Source organism: Oryza glaberrima, chromosome 2 (assembly GCF_000147395.1).
Source record: "Oryza glaberrima chromosome 2, OglaRS2, whole genome shotgun sequence".
NCBI lineage: Eukaryota > Viridiplantae > Streptophyta > Magnoliopsida > Poales > Poaceae > Oryza > Oryza glaberrima.
The window spans coordinates 9,022,500-9,043,646 of record NC_068327.1 but is presented as its reverse complement, the minus strand read 5'-3'; the positions used below and the strand labels follow the sequence as shown (position 1 = coordinate 9,043,646).

Below are 21,147 nucleotides of genomic sequence, written 5' to 3'. Positions count from 1 at the left end.
CTTGCTCTAAGCGAAAACAAGGTAGAGGTAGTTGAGATCACCTTCTAGGAGGTCATGAACTAAGTAAGGATAAGTGTTATGGTAGATGTGACTACCACTTCTAAATTTATCTATATCATTCACTATTAAATTAAGAGGCAATTCATACAATATGTTACCTATAGTACACAAACACCAATATCTCTAATACTCTCACACCAGTCTTGAATTTTGTGTGGAGGTTGTCTCTTGATTTAGAGCAAGTTTAATACTACAGCTCGCTACTAGCTCCAAATTATTTATAGCCAATGTAATAGCCAATTCATACAATAGTTGTTTACTACGCTATTAATACTTGGTCCCACCTGTCATACACACACTACGTCTTGGAGTCCGTGCTGCAGCTGGCTACAGATCTGTAGCCCGCTTCTCTTCTCTCTCTTCCTTTATCTCTTTAAAATATGTTTTAAAATATGTTTATAGCTGGCTTAGAGCCTATTGTTGTACCTGCTCTTAGGGGTGGCTCATCATCTCTCTCCTCACTTCTCTCCTCCATCTCATCACTCAATCTAATGTGGTACTTTTAGGGGCAACATATGTAGCATCATAGGCCCTGTTTGGATCCAGGTGCTAAAATTTAGTCCCTGTCACATTGGATGTTGAGACACTACATAGAAGTATTAAACGTAGACTAATGACAAAACCCATTTGATAACCCTTGACTAATTCGCGAGACGCATCTATTGAGTCTAATTAATCCATGATTACTTATGTGATGCTACAGTAAACATGTGCTAATTATGGATTACTTAGGCTTAAAAAATTTGTTTCTCGAATTAGCTCTCATTTATGTAATTAGTTTTGTAATTAGTCTGTGCTTAATACTCCAAATTAGTGTCCAAACATTCTATGTGACAGGGGTTAAAGTTTAGTCGCTAAATCCAAACACCACCGTAGTGCTTGCCCTAAGCAGCTAGAAACCGATTCTACCCATGACATAAATAAAACCTTTTGCATGTTCAGCCTTTACTTAATTGTGACGTGCATGCTAGCTAGTGGCATAGAACACTGGTACTACCTCTCTAAAAGAAAAAAAAATAATGCGTGCAGCGAGTTCTTAACTCATCGATATAAAGCTTTAACTATTAATTTTTTAAAACAATATATTAGTATATATCAAGAACTACGAACCAACTTTATGTAAAAAGCATTTTCAAATATGAGTCTAACAGTATCACAAGGCACTTCATGTAAATCAGAATATCTTTTTTTTCATGTAGTATCATGTTTCGAAAGGTTGGGCCATAAGGCCTCCTCTAACAAGGGTGAGTCAGCTAGCTCATAAATCTCCACATCAGCTTTTATATGATGTGGAAGAGAGAGAAGATAAGGAGAGAGAATGCACTATCTCTTCTTCAAGAGCTAAGCTCCTAAAGAAAATGTGAGAGGAATTGTGGAACCTAAAATATTGTAAATAATGTGCTATGAGATAATCTATTAGAGAGGTAAACTTTTTTGCTATCTTTTGTATGAGATTGACAAGCATGAGAAGGAGGCCTAACCTCTTGCCCAGCCCAGTTCCAAGGAAAACAAATACTGCACTGAGCCCAAACAAAGCCCTATCCAGCTCAGTTACTCCTCTCGTGAAAAAAAAAATCAGAGAGAAAAAAAGGAAACCACCGGAGGCGGACATCTCGCGCCGCCGCGCCGCCGTCGGCATGGCCGTCTCCGCCCTTCTCCCGCCTATTGCGGCTGCGCCGCCTCTCGCCGGAAGCACACGTACGTGAGTCTCCTCCTCCCACTGCATCCTCTCGCTCGTTCGAACTGTCTAAGCTGCGTGGTGCACTGCGTCACAGCGTGTGGCGCCGAATGCAGCCGCCATGGGCTAGGGCTTGTGGTATAGCTGAGGCGCTAGTCGCGGCCGCGACCGCCGCGTAGGGTCCGGCGAGATATGGGGCAGCACGGGGAGGCGGCGGGGAGGCGGGAGGTGGCTAGACACAGCAGCAGGCCAATCCACAAAGCAGCTGTGCATTCTTCTGATTTCTGTTCTTCTGATTTCTGAACAAGTAGAGATTAAACTCGATCCATCCATCCATTCGGCGAGCCAGCCAACGCATTCATATGTATGATGACTTGGTCTTCGATCTAGTGATATCCATCTTGTCTAATTAGCTATCGAACTACTCCATATTTAACCAACTGACAATGGAATTAGCATGTGCAAGATGATGGGAAGAACAATTCAGTGAGCTACTGTAATTGTTATCTAATCTACCGGACTACCCCTGTATACTCGTCTTTGAGCTTATTGGCCAATTGTGTTTAGCAGTATGCACACACATGCACGTTGCTGATTAATTTGGTTTATAAGTTTAGTTTGTGAAGCAACACTAATAATCCGTCAGCTGCAATAGATGCCTGTAAACATTAATTGGGACGTTGCTGACCTGCTTATATATATGTATGTAATCTGGCTAGTTCGATGTAGGAAATTGTAGTTGATGATCTCTCTAGTGCCATATAATTTCATTGTGTTAAAACAACTTTGTGTGTTCTTTCATCATTACGCCTCATCTTTTTTGTCCTCCGCCCTCTCTGTTTGTGTTATTGAAGTTTCCTGCATTCCTTACATCAACTGACTGGAGTTCTCGCCCCTCTTTATTTTTCTTGGTTTTTCATTTATAGTTTCCTTCGGTGTTCCCTACCAGAACAAGAGAAGGATCCTAACGATGCGAGTCTACTGCGCTGCTGATGAAGGTTAGTCTAATGGTAACTGTAGATTGGCAAGTTGTAGAAGCGGTCAAATGTTTTATTTTAGGGGCAAATGCAAATTTGCCACTACTTTAAATCGTTATTGCAAAACTGCCACTAGAAAATTGCAAAAATGCCACTAGAACTGTCATTCGAGTGGCATCCTTGCAATACTGAAAAAACCAGTGGCAAATTTGCAAATGCCCTATTTTACAGTTTTTTATTCTGGAGTGAAATTTCTTGTACCCAGGCTCAGATCTTGAGGTGGTTATAAACTTTTGATGTATCTTACACTAGGGACTACTATTTCAACTCTTTTCTTCTTTTTTTTTTTTAAAAAAAATAAGTAGAAGTATTTATGTCCTTTCTAGGCTAAGCATTGCACACCACATTTACTTTCAAGGTACAAGAGTGTGTGTAAGTTTTGAACTTTCACACACTGCGAATGGCTGTGCATAATGTCTACAAAATGTGCTGCATAAGTTCATAATGAGTCATCACAGAACTCAGTTTAGGAAAATGTACATAGCCTGCTATGGAATATTATGGCACAAATTTCCCAATCCATGCATCTCGTACGTAAGTAAAGGACTAAGTCTAAGCAATTCATTATGGGATTAGGAGATTGCAGATTGGGCTTTATTTTAATGGAAGACAAACTTGTGTTTTTTTTCTGAGTAAAACTATAGAACTGATCGATACGAGTGCATTTTGTGTTTTTGTGATTTTAAGAAGAGGAAGTCAATGACTTGGGAGTCAACGTGGCACTATCCATGCTAAAATTTTACAAAAGTGAGTTCATTCTTGCTGTTTTCATCTTAAACCCTTGTATTTATGTGCAGCAATCATTGGCCTTGCGCCCTTGCCTTTTGATATCAACTATATCTCTATAGCTTGCTCTCCTTTATGTGAACAGGAGAAATATCACCCTTACTACCCTCAAGCTGCCGTTATGTGCCAACTTGCAGTGAGTACTCTATGCAAGCATACAAAAAATACGGTGTTGCAAAGGGTACAATCTTGACAGCTTGGCGTCTATGCCGCTGTAATCCTCTTGGTATGTAGGTTTTTTCGTTGGTTCATAGTTCTTTTGATTTCTTCGACAGTCGCAGTCTGCACCTGCATCATATCATATTTATTAAATTTCTTTTACAATAAACAAACAGGTGGTCATGGATATGATCCCCCAAGGTGGTTTGGTGAGGAAGAGCTACCAAAGCAATGACAGCCTGGTAATTACTAGAGAACGTGTATGCATGCCCTATGGTCATTTTGCATACAATTAAGTGTGATATGAGACAATGTAGTTCCAGGATCTTTTAATCGCAAGCAAACATGCACAAATTTCTTTAAACGCGAATTAGTAGCTATTATGGATTGGGTGGCCATCCTTTACTCCACTTAATTAAAACGAAATTTTTCAAAAGATAGATAGTACATAATTGAGTGTGTTATTAAAGTGACACCAAACTTCAAACGGACAAATTTTATGTAATTAATTGTTCATGAAAACCTATAAACATTATTCAGCTGGTCAATAACAAAAGCATTCGATGTGCCATACTAATTAAAAATATGACCACAAAGGTTAATAGCATAATCACAAACAGTTTATAAATAATTACACACTTGTTAACATAGTTGTTCTCTAATTGAATGACCAAACCCCAAACTTGAAATGAGTAAACTAATTGATCATAGAAACTTATATACATAACAGGGTTTATTAAGAAGGAAGTATAGCTATTAACTGCTGCTAGACTGCTAGCAAAATCTATTTTTGGAAGACATCCATCTAGCATTGTTGCCCCTCATCTCAGGGAAGAGTGTTGGCTTTTATCTGTTGTCTCCCAGAGGAAAAGCAGAACCAAATAGGTTCCTTCTTGTGGGTGGTCTGGTCAGCTAGAAACGAGGCCAATGCAGGGGACCATGCGAAAATCAGTGAGGAAATTTGCTGTATATGACCAGCTGCAAGACCATGTAACAAAGCTAAGAGCTTGCCTGATGTTGCTAAATTTAAGATGTACAACAGATGCAAGCTTTTGGTAGTTGTCTTGGGCTATCTTCTGAAGGCTTTCGATGTGAAAGATCCTCTGAAAGACAATTGAACATTAAGTTTCAATGCAAATATAAGAATCAATAACAGGGAAGCATTTCTTACCATTTTTGTGCTTCTTACAGGTGAAAAAGTTGGACTTGTATGCAGCTCTGAAGAATATAACATGCATCATTGCCAACTATCCACCAAGGACAACTGCAGTTGTAAAAATTTCAGCCAACTTCCAGCTGTCAGGTATCGGAGAAGGCTTTACTCGATGCTTAGATATAGTCATTATGGTACCTGTTTGTGGTGGAAAATGGTTGGAGTGAAAATCAAGAAAATGAACTACTTAGTACTGAAGTATTATGAGATATAGTAGGTATGGAGGGAACAAGGATATCATATACCATCATTCAGAAATTGTAACGATCAGAACCATAAATGGCGTGAAATCAAACTCCCAAATAAGAGCAAGCAGCATAAACCAAATTGTCAAGAGAGCAGTAAATATGCATTATTCGCTAACTAAAACGTAAAGTTGATAGACATTGTTTCACATCATATAGGGGATCATCAGAATTAATTTGGGAAAAAACATATTATGCACGGGAACCATTTAATACTTAGTTCTGTTAACTTGTGCTTATTTCTGATTGACCTGCAGGTAAACTATATAGAAGAACCATCAACTATTTATTTACCAATTGAGCGAAACCGTTCTTAAACGGATAAGCAAAACACATAGCTTTCAAATATATAATTTAAAGAGTAAAGTCCATCACCGGTCCCTAAACTTGTACTGTTGTGTCATCCTGGTCCCTAAACTCGCAAATCGACCGTTCAGTTCCTCAAACTTGTTCGATTGTGTTATTCCGGTCCCTAAACTTGCAAATTACTCGTTTAGGTCCTCCAACTTGTTCAGTTGTGTCACTCCGGTCCCTAAATAGGACGGTCTAAAAACTTTATATCAAAAAATAATTCATAACTTTTTCATGTGAATTCTAATGAAGACAAACTTTATATCAAAATTGTAGCCCTCGACGTGACCTACAACTTTGTAGTTGAAAAGTTTTTGAATTAAAACTGTTTAGGGTCCCAAAATATTGTTGCATGTTTATAGATTTTGAAATTTTAATTTTAATATTACATTTTTGGACAAAAAATGACTTAAAATAAAAAAAATTCAACTATAAAGTTGTAGATCGCGTCGAGGGCTACAAGTTTGATATAAAGTTTGTCTTCATTAGAGTTCACATGAAAAAGTTATGAATTATTTTTAAATATAAAGTCTTTAGACCGTCCTATTTAATCTAGATGATATTCAAATCCAAGTTAAGGACCGGGGTGACATATCTGAATAAGTTGGTGGACCTAAACGACTGATCTGTAAGTTTAGGGACCGGGATGACACAATCGAACAAGTTTGAGGACCTGAACGGTCGATTTGCGAGTTTAGGGACCGAGATAACACAGCGGTACAAGTCTAGGGACCGGTGATGGACTTTACTCTAATTTAAATTCTAATGACCGGATGATTGACGAATCCACATTTTAGCAATTGCAAACAAACGGATAAGCAAAACACATATCTTTCAAATATTCCTTCTTTTTGCCGTGTCCCCTGCTTGTCATCGTCGTCAGAATCAGATCCTGCAGCTTTGTTTGCCGCATCAGTGCCAGCCTCATCTTTCTTCTCGTAATCCTATCAGAAAATACCAATCCACTTGTCAAATATCTCCACACAGGGCAGCCAAACTTGCTGCGTAGGAGATAAATCTTATACCAATCTGTTTGTCTACTGTATACCTTGGCGGCAGCAGAGGAATCCTTGAAGGTGAACTTGTCGAAGATGTTCTTGAAGTTGGCGAGGAGGCCGTACATTCTTTTATTTTAGATGGAAGAAAAGTTTCTTCTATCTTAAATAAAAGATTTTTGCTGATTTATTTATTTATATATCCAATTTATATCTAATTTATAGAATTGATACACCATTTAATTCATGTACTCCCTCCGTATTTTAATGTATGACACCGTTGACTTTTTAACCAATGTTTGACCACTCGTCTTATTCAAAATTTTTATGGAAATATAAAAATAGAACATTTGATGATAAATTAAGTCACAATAAAATAAATTATAATTACATAAATTTTTTGAATAAGACGAAAGGTCAAACGTTTGTTAAAAAGTCAACGGCGTCATACGGAGGAAGTGTCATTTAGCATTCAGGTTCGCTTGCTCGTGATGTACCCCACCTCCACCTGCGGCGAGCACGGTTCCTAGGTCAGAACAAACAAGAGGGGGGGAGGGGGGGGGGTTCACTATTTCCCCTTGATCTCCCTTTGCCGACTACTGTGTTATCTGCTAAAGTAACCATGGAAAGTTCAGGCATTCCGTGGTTTATCAGGATGAGATTGTTCCGAAGGAGGCCGGCGATGCTCATGAGGATGCTTAATTGCTAATAGATATTTCATTTTATGTGCACACTTAATCTTCATCCGAGCGACAACCTAAAATTATGTCCTATTTTTTAAAAAAAAAAATCTCTAAGGAGAATTTTAAGAAAATTTCTCTAAAAAAACTTTTGACTTTAATGTGATTTTTACACAACTTTCTATAAGAAAATTTCTTACAATATTACTACCTTTGCCCCAAAATAAATTTATGTTTAGATCTTAGAATGCAAATTAAGATAGAGCGAATACTCATTATAATACTATAAATCTGGACAGAGGATCTGTCCAACATCCGATTCTAGGTTGTTATTCTACTTTCTCCGTTTCATATTATAAATCGTTTGACTTTTTTCCTAGTCAAAATTTATTAAGTTTGATCAAGTTTATAAAAAAGTTTAGCAACATCTAAAATATCAAGTTAATTTTATTAAATCTAACACTAACTATATATTTTGGTAATATGTTTTTTTTATGTTGAAAATAGTACTATATTTCTCTATAAAGTTTGACTTGAGAAAAAGTAAAATGACTTATAATATGATAAAGAGGAAGTAGTGTTGGTGATGAGTAATCAAGGGTATTGAAGATTTTGTGGACCAGGGTAGGTAGTAGAAGGAAGATAACTGGACTTATTTTGGGACAGATGCAATATTTAGAGAGATATAGAACGGAGAGAAAAAGACCTTGCTGTCCCTCAGTGAGGGATGGATATGGTAAGAAGTTGGCTGGGGTAAAGATAAGAAGAAATTGTAACGTGATATGATTAAGGTGGCACTTAATATTCTTTAATGCTTATATTTATAGATAAACTATAAAAGATGCCGGTGTGTTGCAATGGGTAGAGCCAATTTAATTTGTACATATGTGCCGGTGGATAAATAAACACATCCCATTGTATTGTTTATTCATGTGCTTATCCGAATAACTTATTACCAAATAAAAGAATATTTATGTGTAAATATTTTATATACATGTTTTTAGTGACTCAAAAGCAAATGTTGTAAAATAAAATTCGATAACAAACTAAAAGGTCCAATTCAAAATAAAGTTCTAAAATTTAAAATTTGGCTTATAAGAATAAGCATAAGCCAAACAATGAGGCCTTCAAACACGAGCTCGATTTATCGTCTAGCTTTATCTCAAGTCAGACAGGAATTGATGATAGACGAAATCAGCAATGTCGATTATCCTTTATTTTCAGTTGGCATGTTATTTTCAAAAGTAAAACTGATTGTTATGGATTATTATAATGGTATCCATAGTAGTATGTATGAGCATGTGTGAAGATTGATTTGAAATCATGCTAACATGTCATAGGAATCGTGACGTATAATACGAATAGAATTGGATGATCTAGGCAACGACATACATGATATTCACACGGACTCTGTGAGTTTCATTTACTTGGTATCCACATCACTCGTGAATCATGACTCTGCAATGAATGCTACGCGTGACAGGAATCAGATACAGACGACGTATCATAGTTTCGACAATAACACCTTCAATTTTAAAATCGTGAGCGAGGACGACGCAGTTCCGATCGGACATGTGGCAAGGGCAAATTGCGCGTGCGAGGGCGTCGCGGGCCCAATCACGGCGCCACACAAAGGCATGTATGGAAACAGACTCGGGCGCGGGCCCGATCGCTGCGTGCGGCAAGGGGCACATGAAAAGGTGTAGGTCCAATTAATTCGCGCGCCTCTCGGATAAGAGGAATACTATGGCGTAAGAAAAAAAAGAGAAAAGGATGTGGCATAAATATAAAATTAAAACCGATTCAAACATGGATAATGTATAAAAATTCTAACGGAAGCATCTTTATTTTTTTTTATAATAGTAGAGATATTAAATGCTTAGAAAAATTATATTCATGAACACAGCTGATAGCATCATCACTTCACTTGTGGTGAACACTCCCTGAGGATGAAGAGGGACACAGATCATGCTGTAGCGGTGAATGATAGGTGGAACCGGTCTCACATATCAGCGACAGTTGCTGCAATACTGCAGACAATCCGCACTAGATGAAGAGAGCTTTTCGGTTTAATAGTAGTAGGCATACCTATACCCAACAGGATTGAGATCCTCTACAGTTAAATACACGGTGCCTTTGTCACTGACATATGAGCCCAATAATCATCGGACCCATATATCAGTAATAAAGTCATACGACTTTGACTGCAGAGGATGCTGATCCTACCCAACAAGCTGTGCATTGCAAAGAAGCCATATGGAAACACGAGCCCCCAGGCAGAAGCAAAACCCAAGAAGGCCAGCAAGCTACAGGCAGGCAGCAGCAACTTCACAACACTAGTGTCACTCACTCGTCACAGGAGTACTAGTAGCACAGGAGTGCAACATCTCGTCATGGCGCCCCATCACCGTCACCACCACTGCCTCTGCGGCCTCTGCCACTCCCCCACCAGCTGAGAGCTGAGAGACGATCTCGCATTGAAATCTCGCGGCGGAGTAGCCAACAAAAGTCTTCTTCTTGGGCTTCTTCTTTCTTCCTCCTCGCAGCGAGCTCCATTGGCATGGCATTGATGGAGACGTCGTGCATGGTTGCCGATGCAGCTGCACGAGATGGGAGGAGAAGTCGTCGTCGCAGCAGCAGCAGCAGAACCAAAGCAATGTGCAGACAGGTGCAGCAGAGAAGGGGGGAGTGACTAGTGAGAGCAAGAGTCTTCAGAGTTGCCACTTTGCCAGCCAGGGCCGTTGAAAATGAATTTTATTTCAGAGTTCTGATTCAGCAATGGAAAAGTGTTAGCCGCAGTATTGGACTTAGCAGCAGTAGATTGTCAAATGTGTTTGTTTGGTGGTGTTGGTATTCAATCTCTGTACTTGCTGATGCTTAGTATATTATGGTTTTATTAATTGATCTGAACATTGCATAATTTTATCTTTTTGAGAACTAGCATTGCATGCTTGATGCTTCACCAATGCATTGGAACCTACAAAAGCAAAATATATTTATCAGGCCCTTCTTGGACGAATAATGAATAGTAAGCGCTCTTGGAAAGTATACTAGTATTTCAATGGTTTTATTTGATTTGATATTTGGGCTTTTCCTGCTCAAATTGATAAGAATAGAGTATATATAATATGATGTAGTAATAACTTTATAAATTATGAAGTAGTACTGTGTAGTATCATGACATCCATTCCTATGGCATCCATCTTGTTGCAGAGAATCCAATCCTCAGCAGTCGCAGCTGCATGGAGCATTGCACATTGCGTTTGCAAGGATGGATAGATGGATGGATGGATGGATATGGACAGAGGAGGGACAAGAAGAGGACAAGTATTACTCCTCCTCGTCGACATCACAAACTGCAACGCCGCAGAAACCAACGACTTGTGTACCCCCGCTCACTAAACAACAAACACTCGTGTCCTGCCTCCCACTTCTCCCCCCATAACCTAACAGCACACGATTATCTCATGGTTTTTACCCTCCCTCTCTCTCTCAACATTATCTCTGATCAAACTGCTACAATGCAAAGCTGGAAGAGGTACAGTACCCCCAACCCGCTTATCTCCGTTCATCTCTGGTCGTCCCAAATCAGTGCTTAGGACCTTTAGGGCCCATTTGAATTGCAGGGTAGAAAAAAACAGAGGAATAGGAAAAATATAGGATTCTGATAGGAATTGAAGTGTAAAATAGAGGATTGCAAAACACAGGAATAGTCGTTTGATTGGAGCGCAGGGAAAACGTAGGAATCGGATGAGAGAGATAGACTCAAAGAAAATTTTCCAAGAGGTTGGAGCTCTTGCTAAATTTCTTCCAAATCTACATACAATGTGTCATTCCATAGGAATTTCATAGGATTTGGAAAGCTTCAATCCTTTGAATCAAAGGGGCAAATAGGAAATCCTATGAAATTTCTACATAAATCCTTTGATTCAAAGGGGCCCTGAGATTCTAGTAATAAGCAGCCGAGGCGGCTGGTCTAGATTAGTGGGAATGTGAAAAGTTGAGCTTCTACTGCTAGTTTATTTTCTAGATTGTATGATTAAAGTTTCTTACAATCCATATAACAATATGAACTATTTACGAGGCTAAAGATTTTGAAAAAACCAATAATTGTTAGAAGCTCCCTCGGATATGTTTTTGTGTTTACGGCTTACTTATTTGTTTAAGGTGTAATTAATTTTAAATTTTAGACTTTCCAATGAAGTGCCCTAGCTGTTCTGAAATTTATGCGGGTGCATCATCTAGGTCTCTCAACTTTTTTTTTTTATTCCCTGAACTTATCTTAGGCGTTAGATATGTCCAAACATGCTCTAACTCGTTTAGTGCACGCTGACGTTTTTGAGGGTTAATTAGCAACGGTAGTAATAGCTGACTACTACCAGATTATGACAAAATGAAGATGTCAAACCAGACAGATGCATTTGCTCCAACTTCTAACCACAAGAATTAACAAAGACTAGGGCAGGTGAATCTTGTTTTGTTTCTTTAAAAATATGATTCTACTCCTACAGTAATATACTAGTATGTGTGATGTGTCTGTCTGGCTTGGAGAAACAGCTCCCTGCCATAGATTTCATGTTTACCTCTTTTTATACTATGTTGCAAAGAGACAAAAACACTGGCATTCTCCAAGTACATTAGCTAAGCACTGATCATGTTCAAGTTGTGGGATATCCTTTGACAGAACACCATGCTTTCTGCTAATAAAAATCACTATAGCACAAAGCTCAACAAGTTCAGGTACAGCATTGGACAATACTTGCACAGCAAATGCATTTGGAGGACACCTTTGCAAAGTGACAATTACATACACACCCACATTTACTACCTTTTCTAGTAGTATAACAGACTGGTAGAAACTGTCCCCAAGATATCATACACCACCCTTCAACATAAATATATATGCTCATCAGAAGAAATTGCCCCATGCTTGCAACAATGCAACCCTGCTGGTACCACATCACTGAGCTCACCTGCTGGCTGGCTGAAAGGGTCTCTTTCTGATTCTCTGAAGGCATACACAACATACATCATCGACAGCTGGACATCTGAAACAATATGTGTGTCCTTCACTTGCAGAGCAGAGGGTGTGGCTTTACAGGCTTTAAGCAACATTTGGGAGCAGTGACAGCAGGCAAGAAAATATAAAAAGGGAGATGCTGCTTTTTAGGATTGGTGGTACTTTCAAGCAAGTACAGAGAGTTCAGGCATGAGGAAAATAGTGTTAACGTATCCATCCAAAACCAAAGAGAGACTCTGAGTCCGGGAGTCCCTGATGCAGCATGCATGCTCCTTTACCTGTCTTTGCACAATCACATGCCATTGCTATGTAGTATGACACAGATGCTGCATCAGAAGCAGGCAAGGATTCTGGCACTACATGAACAGCACAATGCTGTATGAGTAATTGGGATAAAGTATGGTACAGTTTAGCAGTTAGTAGTTTATTACTATAGGACATAAAGTAGAAGAACATTATGGATAAACATGAGCTTCAAATAGCATCAAAGGAACTTGACAGAGGAGATAAGTATAAGAACATTAGGGATAAACAATGAGTACAGTAAAACCAGAGATCACCAAATGTTTGCCTAATATTTCAATAAACCAGCTCTTCGCGATTTACATGGCATGGTTTGATATCCATGTTTTTATTTTCAGTTAACTATCTGCATTTCCAAAAATTCTGATTATGTAAGTGCTAATAAGAGTGATGGACAGATTGATTTTGTGCATTGGACTAAAAGAGAAGGCAACCTTAACAGCTCTGCTGTCCATCAATGGTTATACGGCAAGCAGAGCAAGGACTCTGCTTCAAGTACTGACTCAACAACAAAGGACTCTGCTTCAAGTTCAGATGTTTGCATGTAGTGGTGTCGTAATAAAACAAAACATAAATCAGTAGCAGCGGGGACCCCAAACGCAAATGACTACTGTAAATCAAGAAAGTAACAATCTTTTAGGTTTAGGACATCTGAAGTGGCACTTTGTTTGCAGGCAACATAAGAATAAAGAAAACACAATTCAGCAAGAATTGTTCTTGTGTATGGCATCATCCCTCCCTCTATTATCCAACCATCAAATCAACAAAAATGAAACAGGGAAGTTTAGACGCCCTTTCAATTAGAAGATATACTCAGCAATAAATAGAATAGATCTATAAAACCTGAAACACTTTCTGGAATGGCTTCCAATGACATCATCTCTTCACTTGGTAACTCCAAACCAGGCAAATAATGCAAGAATTCCCGTGGAAGTGAAACAAAATAAAACTAGGAAGCAATGTCCAGCCTAGGCTCAAAAGAGAAACCAGTAAACAGCTGCAGAGGAAACCTCTTCGTCACAGGGCTCTTCAGTGACCATTTCCACAGCTTCTGGTTTAATTCAAATGTGAGGAGGGCCGGTGACCCATAGCTCTGAATATAGATAAGGTCATCCGCCCCACAGCTTGCAAAAACATCATCGAACTCGCCAAATCCTTGGAAAAACTTGTGAGGCATTCGAGCAACCTCATGCCACTCCTTGTTCCGGAGCTCCCAGATGCCAATTCCCTTGATGATACCAGGCCTATCTTGCTTGCCAATGCCCCCAACCAAGACAAGCCTCTCATTGAGGTTCATCAAACGGCCACATGTAAGAGGGCACGGCACTGGTATAGCCATGCTCATCAAAGAAGTGTGAGTAGGCCTGGTAGATAGGTCATACATGAGAAGACAATGGCGATGCTCGTTGTTATTCACCAAAACTCCTGTTGAGTACACCAGATAGTAGAGGACCCCATCACAGATCACGCACTCATCACCTCCTCGCCATCCAATCAATAGTTCAGTGAAGGGAGACACCCATGTATTTATCTCCGACTCGTACAAATGGATGGTGAACTCCCATTGATAATACTCTGATGGCACCTGGTTGCACCTTGCAACAGCCACCATGTACTGATGAGAGGTCCTGGTCACAGAAATGGCGAGAGCACTGTAATCAGCCGACTTGCCACCAGGAGCATCAACAAGCCTCTTCCAGTCCTTAGTTATTGGGTTGCACACGATGATGCGGCTCCTATCCTCACTGTCCATCAGACACACCAACCCGGACGATGAGGAAATCGACCAGGTGGTCTTCTCAATGCAAGGGAAGTCGAATCCATACCACTTACGCAGGCTCGGGTCATAGGTGAACCCCGAGACCGCTTCCTCGCTGCAGGTAAACATGAAGTACCAAGGCTTCTGAGGCACCATTTTGCTCCATGTCTGCCTCCGGGCATGCACAATCTCATGCCATCTCTTGCAAACAGATCCAGATCTTATGACACTTGCAACAGGCAAGAAGGAGAGGACCTTTTCTAAAAGATCATCAGGGAGAACGGCGTCCATCGACACGGCCAAGTCTCCACTCTGATCATCATCCATGTCTCCAGAAACATGCCCATAATCTATGACCTGAGCACCAATGAAGGAAGATGGATACAACTCCCACTCCTCTGACCCCATTGCCAGCATCCAGCGAACAGCACAGTAACTAACGCAAGATCCTGCATGTGCAAGTGATGAAATTAAATGTTCATGCATCAGCCACATGGTAACATCTAATCTAGATACCAGAGTTACTCAATATTCAACACAACATCAATTTTTCAGAGCGTTGAGTATATATACATCTTATACATTGCCTCCATGAGCTCAACGAAGCAGAATGTAAATGCCAGATAGGTGAAAGGGATAGCCTATGGTTTTTATAGCAGTAAATTAACTTCAACTGCATCCACTCCACTAAGCAGTAAACAAATCCGCAAGAAACTGGAAAAACTGGAATGCCCGTTGATTCGGATTAGGTTGCTTACAGCAAAGAACCCCCAAAAGAGAACTCTCAATCCAAGCAAAGGTTTATTGGCAAGAAAACGTATCAATCCATGTCAGGATGGATATTCGCCGGAGAGCAAGAACCCAATCGCCGCCGCCGCTGTCGTCAGTGATGAAAAAAAAAAAGAGAAAGGGAATGCGGACGGACAGCGAAAAAAAGTAGTATTCTTTAGAAGAAAAAGGATTATTGTGATGATCGTCTGATTTCTTGGCGGGTTCACTAATCGCAAAAAATAAAATAAATAAAAAATAAATGAATTTCACAAGAAAACTTCGAGAGTGACAACACCAAACCTGAACACAAGTTTCTTGAAAAGGGCAGCGAAACCGAACAAAATGCGTCATTTCTCCATGAAACAAACTCCTACTGGCTCAAAGAGAAAGAAATCCAAACCAAACGACAAGAAACAAATTGGAGGGAAGAAAGAACCAATCCAGGTCCGGTCCGGACGGGATCTCCCATCTGCGCCCCGGCCGCCCCACGAACCGGAGGAGGAGGAGGAGGACGAGAGAGAGAGATAGCTACAGTGTAGAAGAAGAATGGATACCTTCAATCCGATTCCAGCCAAGATTGGGGGGGCTCGCTCCGCTGGACGGAGCACCGCCCGCTCCCCCGCCGTCCGGGCGAGGAGGCGGCGGCGGTGGCCTCCGAGGCTGCTCGCTGGCCGCGCGCTGGAGGAGGAGGAGGAGGCTTGGCAGCCGCAGCCGCGCCTCCGGGCTCCGGCTCTGCAGATCAGAGAGAGAGAGAGAGAGAGGGGAGAGAGAGATGGAGGGAGCCGAGAGGGAAAGAGGGGGAGGAGGTGAGGGAAGAAGAAGAGAAGGAAGGTTAGGTTGCTAGAGGAGGGGGGCATTTTGGTCCCTAGACAATTTTCTTTTCAGCTTCTTATGCTCAAAAAATAAAATAATTTTTTTCTGTTTGAAAATAGAGCATTCAACATATTACTGTATTGGAAAATATATTTAAAAGTAGACGTTTTTTTTGGAAAAAAAATGTTTTCTAGGAAGTGGATAAAATAATGCACGACAATAATTCAGTGAAATAGCTTGAAAGAATAAGAACTAAGTCGAGACTTCTAACGAGTAGAAAGGTTTTTTACACTAAGTTAAAAATCCATGCATTACCACGGATGTACAAGAGATGAAAGAAAAACAAAAAGTATAAGTTTATAGCATACTTAGTCGATTAGGCATATAATAAAAGTCGCAACGTTCACATATATTGTAAGAACCTTATACGTGTAGCCTTACATGTCAGTATATGTTGTTTAACCACTACTACTATCATTTAAAGTAATATAGAAATAGGTCATCAAAATTTTTTCTACATTAATGATAAATATAAATAGACTACAACATGTTAGATTTTAGCCTTTATGACATTTTTATTAAATATAGAAAAAATGCATGTTACTTTTGATATACGCTCCCCATGCATGTATGATGTATGCATTATGTAATACGCGATATCTTCTTTGGGTTGCTAAGAGTCTATGCCCTCTAAAATTATTCCTGTGGTGAGATGAAAAATCTGAAAACTCGACGCTATTGCTCAAAATGATGAAGATAACCAGTTATTGCCAAAAACTAGGGAGGTCATGTAGCAGTTGTTCATGTGTTTGAACCAACAGGTTTAGATCCGAGGAATATATACTGTGCACAGAAATTTTTCGTGCATACTCTGTGAATATAAATTAGTAAATATCACGAAAAATTCTAAAAAAAATAGACATATACTTCTAATAGTATAACACATATCTACAAAGTCTCATTCATATTCAAGTTGATTATATTTCAAACATAAAAAAATGAAAATCTAACATTAAGAGTAAAAATATGTCATAATTTTATTTTTTTAGTACGACTAGAATATAATGAATTTGAAGATAAAGATTTTACACATAGGTGTAATACTATTGAAAATATGGGACCAACTTTTTTAGAATGTTTCGTGATATTTACTAGTTGGTGTGCACATAGTATTATGAACGGAAAACTTGTGCATATGATATGTTCACTAAGATCCGCTCCTCCGTAGTACAAAAAAGGGATAGATTATTAGCACATAATTAATCAAGGGTTTGTTATTTTCTTTGTCCCAAAATAAGTTTATTTTTCATCCATCCCGCACATATCAATACAAAAGTCAAAAGACTATAATACCCCTATTTTTATCAAATCCGAATGCAACTATTTTTCTCTTTATTTACTCACAATACAATTATTTCATACTTTCACAAACTCTAATATGATATTATTCTAACAATAAACTTATTTTGGGACAAATGAAAGGAGATAAAAATGAACTTATTACGAGATGGAGGGAGTAGAGAACTTAAAAAATAGATTAATATATTTTTTTAAAGCAACTTTCCTATATATTTTTAAGAAACCTCCACCATTTAACAGTTCGGGAAACACGTCCTTGGAAAGTGAGAGGTTCGAAGATGGGAAATTTCTGCACGCTTATGGTTTAGGGTTAGTTATTCCTTTTTACCATTTACAGGAATAACTAAGACGTAAAATTTCAAGAGTCTAACTAAGGTGTGTTCTTTTCTCCCCCTTTTCAACTTCTATGCTCTCTTTTTCACACGCGCGCTTTCCAAACTACTAAATGGTGTCTTTTAAAAAATATATATAGCCAAGTCATATTAATTCATTTTCGACTTTTTAACTAGTACATATATGCTAATCCACTGTTTCATTTTACATGTCTAGGAGAAGGGTTCCCAACCCCTTAAAAGAACACAGAGTCAAGGGAGAAGTGCCGAATGCGACAACATCATGGCCCTAGGATAGATGAAAAAAAAACCACATTGTTACCCTAGGGAAGATGTCTCGTCTATATGCCAAGGAGAAAAATATACCGATGGACTTGTACCACAAAACTTTAGGGATTAAGCTATAATCATGAGTTGTGTCTCCAATCAAATTTTCTCTCAGGAACTCTCATCAACACTTAAAACAAATAAATATCATAAAACGTGACGTTTTATGATCAATATTACCTAAAACCCCAAATGTATTATGTCTTGTGGCACATACCTATAAGTTTTATTGTAAAAATGCTTCATAAAATCTCACCTTTATTAAAATTCCAATTGGTTTCAACATGTTTGAGACAATATTATTTTAAAGTAGTAAAGACTTAAACCAACGACCTTAATGAAGAATTCAACTACTACAAGTTTCATATACACTGTAATTTTAAAATATTAAGTAAATATTTACTGAACGTTTGCAAAACTTTAGAACCACAATAAAATAGGGTTATTTGTCACCATCCTAATATCTAAGGTTTTATACAACTTCAATTGTATTTAAAATACGAGGCATTATCGATACATTCGTAGTTGGGTAGTAGATTGTTTTTATATATTTAAATCTAACTAAGATTTTCAGGAATATAAAAATATTTTATTCAAAACTTCTCTAAGTTATCTTTACCAATTAATTTATTTTAATATGCTATATCTCTATAAAATTCCTACTACACATACTCTCGGATATAGTATAATAAATTAGATTCATCGGAACTAAAGAAATAAAAAAAAAGACGCGAATATTAGGGATGACCTAATATCAAATAATTAGAAGTTGTGAGGTTTCAAACCCAGACCGACTAGCTCATCACCTTGTGAAACTAGCCAGAAAATCGACAGGCGTTTCTCAGAATTAAAGAAATAGGACTGTTCATATAATTATAGGATGGTACTTAAAAAAACGCAAAAGACGTTCCTGAAATTTTCTTTAAGAAAAAACTTCTGCCGGGCCTGATATGTCGAGTATCCTAACGATCGATTTGGAACAGGGAGGGGGTGCTATGCATGGATTTGATGTTCCAAAGGCCTACAACTACAAAGATATGATCGAGCAGACCAACCAAACAAACAATGGCGCAATCGTGACTAGTGGTGTTGGATGAGGCCTATTTTATGATTGGTGGAGCAAGCATGCACGCATGGGGCCTCACCACCTAACCAGCAACCATCTCTATGTCTATGTCTCTGTGTGTGTGTGTGTGTGTGGCTGTGCATCACTCACCCACAGGTCGCAACAAATTAAAATTGTTTGTATATATCTCATGACCCATCCCTATCCGATGCACGCTTTGCTCTGCCTTTGCTGCTTCGGCTGCCTTTGTTGGAAGGTCATGATGGAAGGTGTGCAGTAGTATACTACCTCTCCTCTTCTCTCCTCCATCATCGTTGGCCTTTATCCGTGACGTTTGATCATTCTTGTTATTATTAGAAAGAATTATGTACATAAAATATATTTTGTTGTGATTTTTCATTAGTAAATATTTGAATATAACATGTTCTCATAGTTACAATTGTCAGGGTTATGGATACCACATACCTAATAGTAGTTGACTAAATCTCGGCAGGATCCACTACATACCATGTCTTATACGGAAACTGACCTCGAGGGAGTTCCAGATAAGGAAAAACAACTAGAGTTCTACATGGAAACGACAAGGACTACTCGGATTGTATCCATATTGGTTTCCCTAGTTCTACTTGGACAAGTGGACAACTATGGGTATAAATACAGGCCCCCCTGGGAGGAGAGAGGAGACAAGATAATCAACACCCAACTGGATCAACACCCGACAGGATCAACACCCAACACAATCAACATAGAAGCCTACATACGCCAAGACACGCCGCCGGATATCGACTTCAGGGATAAGCACGGCTAGTACCCTACGGTGTCTCCGGATACTGTCAGGAGAGATGAAAGCGCTATCTCTGACCTCGCCGGGCACGGATTCGAGGAGGAAGGCTACCCTGTTGTCGACTACGAGTCAGATCGTCAGACCGCCATATCGACAATAGTTAGATAGGCTACCCCAAATATTGTACTGGTGTGATTATCATGAATAAGAGCAATACCGGCTTCGGCCAACAGGATGTAGGGTTATTACCTGACCGTTCAGAGGCCCGAACCTATATAAAAATCCCTTTCTCCATCTCTTTTACCTCAGTCTTACGTATATCCTAGCACCGACGATCCCCATACCATGCAAATACCAGAATTGCGACATCAAACGTCGACAGCGGCGCGCCAGGTAAGGGGATTTTGGTGCTTCAGGATTTCGACGAGATGAGTTCCAGAGATGGATTCTCGAATAACAAGCTACTCGACGACTTCAGCTGTGGGGAGATCCAACCCGACCAGAGTATATCTCCCGACGAGATCGGAACCACCGTCGCTAAAAATTCAATCTGTCGAGATCTTTCAAGTCTCAAGACCTTCGTTGCCGTGTAAATTCTACTCTCAAGACAGACAACCATGGTGCAGCACGCCGACCATCCCGACGATCTATGGCAGAGGAACTAGACGTCAGGGTCAACCGATTCCGGTTGTCATCAGGACACATACCAAGCTGTATTTTTTGGTCTAATTCCTACTCGGACCAGAAACAGAGCTCTGATCGGCAATTTTTGACGGCAAAACTGCACGTGTCAGAGCTGGATCAAAGGGAGTTTTTTCACGTGTACAGGAGTATCTATACAGGACGACTGTATGGATTGGTTCAAAATCTACTACATGTACATACCGACAACAAAAGGTAATTAGTAGATTAATTTTTTAAATTGGTCTACTAATTCCGTTGATATATCCGGCATATATCTATAAAGGTACGCAATATTTTATATACAATTTATCGTACCTATTTTTCAGACTTATACAATATTGTCAGATCAATAATTTGTTATGTTTACCTAGAGCATGTTTTTTATACAATATCTGTTGCGCGGGTGTCCCCGATGTTAAATCGACTACGATCTAACGCTGGGGGCTCGCTCTGTCTTCTTCTGTATAAATCATACTTGTTTACGGTCTACATAATGTCTGATATTTACATCTGCTCGTTATGTCCTGATAATACTAGAAGATCCATGCAGTTTTTTGAGTACATACTCAATATTATCTGCTATATGTCTTGTCTTCTAGAAAATATTTTTCAGGAACAATTAAGCACTCGAGTAGGTTGTGGTCGAGTACACTCTATTATCGAGAACATTCTCGACAAATGCGGAGTTATCGCTCCCGACCTACCAACGAAGACCGACGACCTAT

The 21,147-nt window shown here is 39.2% G+C and overlaps 2 protein-coding genes across 5 annotated transcripts; one reads left to right on the top strand and one right to left on the bottom strand.

Moving 5' to 3' along the window:
* Positions 1-1,601: 1,601 nt before the first annotated feature.
* Positions 1,602-7,014, top strand: LOC127761218 (UPF0161 protein At3g09310-like). 4 transcript variants are annotated; one of them, XM_052285473.1, is made up of 6 exons: positions 1,602-1,758; positions 2,665-2,736; positions 3,466-3,522; positions 3,647-3,787; positions 3,897-3,962; positions 4,912-7,013. In XM_052285473.1, the coding sequence occupies exons 1-5, from the start codon at positions 1,698-1,700 to the stop codon at positions 3,953-3,955; spliced, it is 390 nt and encodes a 129-aa protein (XP_052141433.1). In that variant the 5' UTR covers positions 1,602-1,697; the 3' UTR covers positions 3,956-3,962; positions 4,912-7,013. The 4 variants fall into 4 exon arrangements, with proteins under 4 accessions (XP_052141433.1, XP_052141431.1, XP_052141435.1 ...); XM_052285471.1 differs by having other exon boundaries at positions 3,463-3,522; positions 4,912-7,010; XM_052285475.1 differs by lacking the exon at positions 3,466-3,522 and having other exon boundaries at positions 4,912-7,014.
* A 4,503-nt stretch (positions 7,015-11,517) lies between these two features.
* Positions 11,518-15,754, bottom strand: LOC127763684 (F-box/kelch-repeat protein At3g61590-like). Its single transcript, XM_052288461.1, has 3 exons — positions 15,612-15,754; positions 13,371-14,735; positions 11,518-12,580 (listed from the first exon to the last, which is right to left on the bottom strand). Exon 2 carries the CDS (start codon positions 14,701-14,703, stop codon positions 13,477-13,479), a length of 1,227 nt encoding a protein of 408 aa, XP_052144421.1. The 5' UTR covers positions 14,704-14,735; positions 15,612-15,754; the 3' UTR covers positions 11,518-12,580; positions 13,371-13,476.
* Between the last annotated feature and the right edge of the window lie 5,393 nt (positions 15,755-21,147).

Excerpts from the sequence above, each read along its gene's own strand:
- LOC127763684 (XM_052288461.1), bottom strand. The coding sequence starts at position 14,703 with ATGCTGGCAATGGGGTCAGAGGAGTGGGAGTTGTATCCATCTTCCTTC.
- LOC127761218 (XM_052285471.1), top strand. The coding sequence starts at position 1,698 with ATGGCCGTCTCCGCCCTTCTCCCGCCTATTGCGGCTGCGCCGCCTCTC. Across the intron at positions 1,759-2,664 it reads GCCTCTCGCCGGAAGCACAC|TTTCCTTCGGTGTTCCCTAC; the intron begins GTACGTGAGTCT and ends TTTCATTTATAG. Across the intron at positions 2,737-3,462 it reads CTACTGCGCTGCTGATGAAG|AAGAGGAAGTCAATGACTTG; the intron begins GTTAGTCTAATG and ends TGTGATTTTAAG.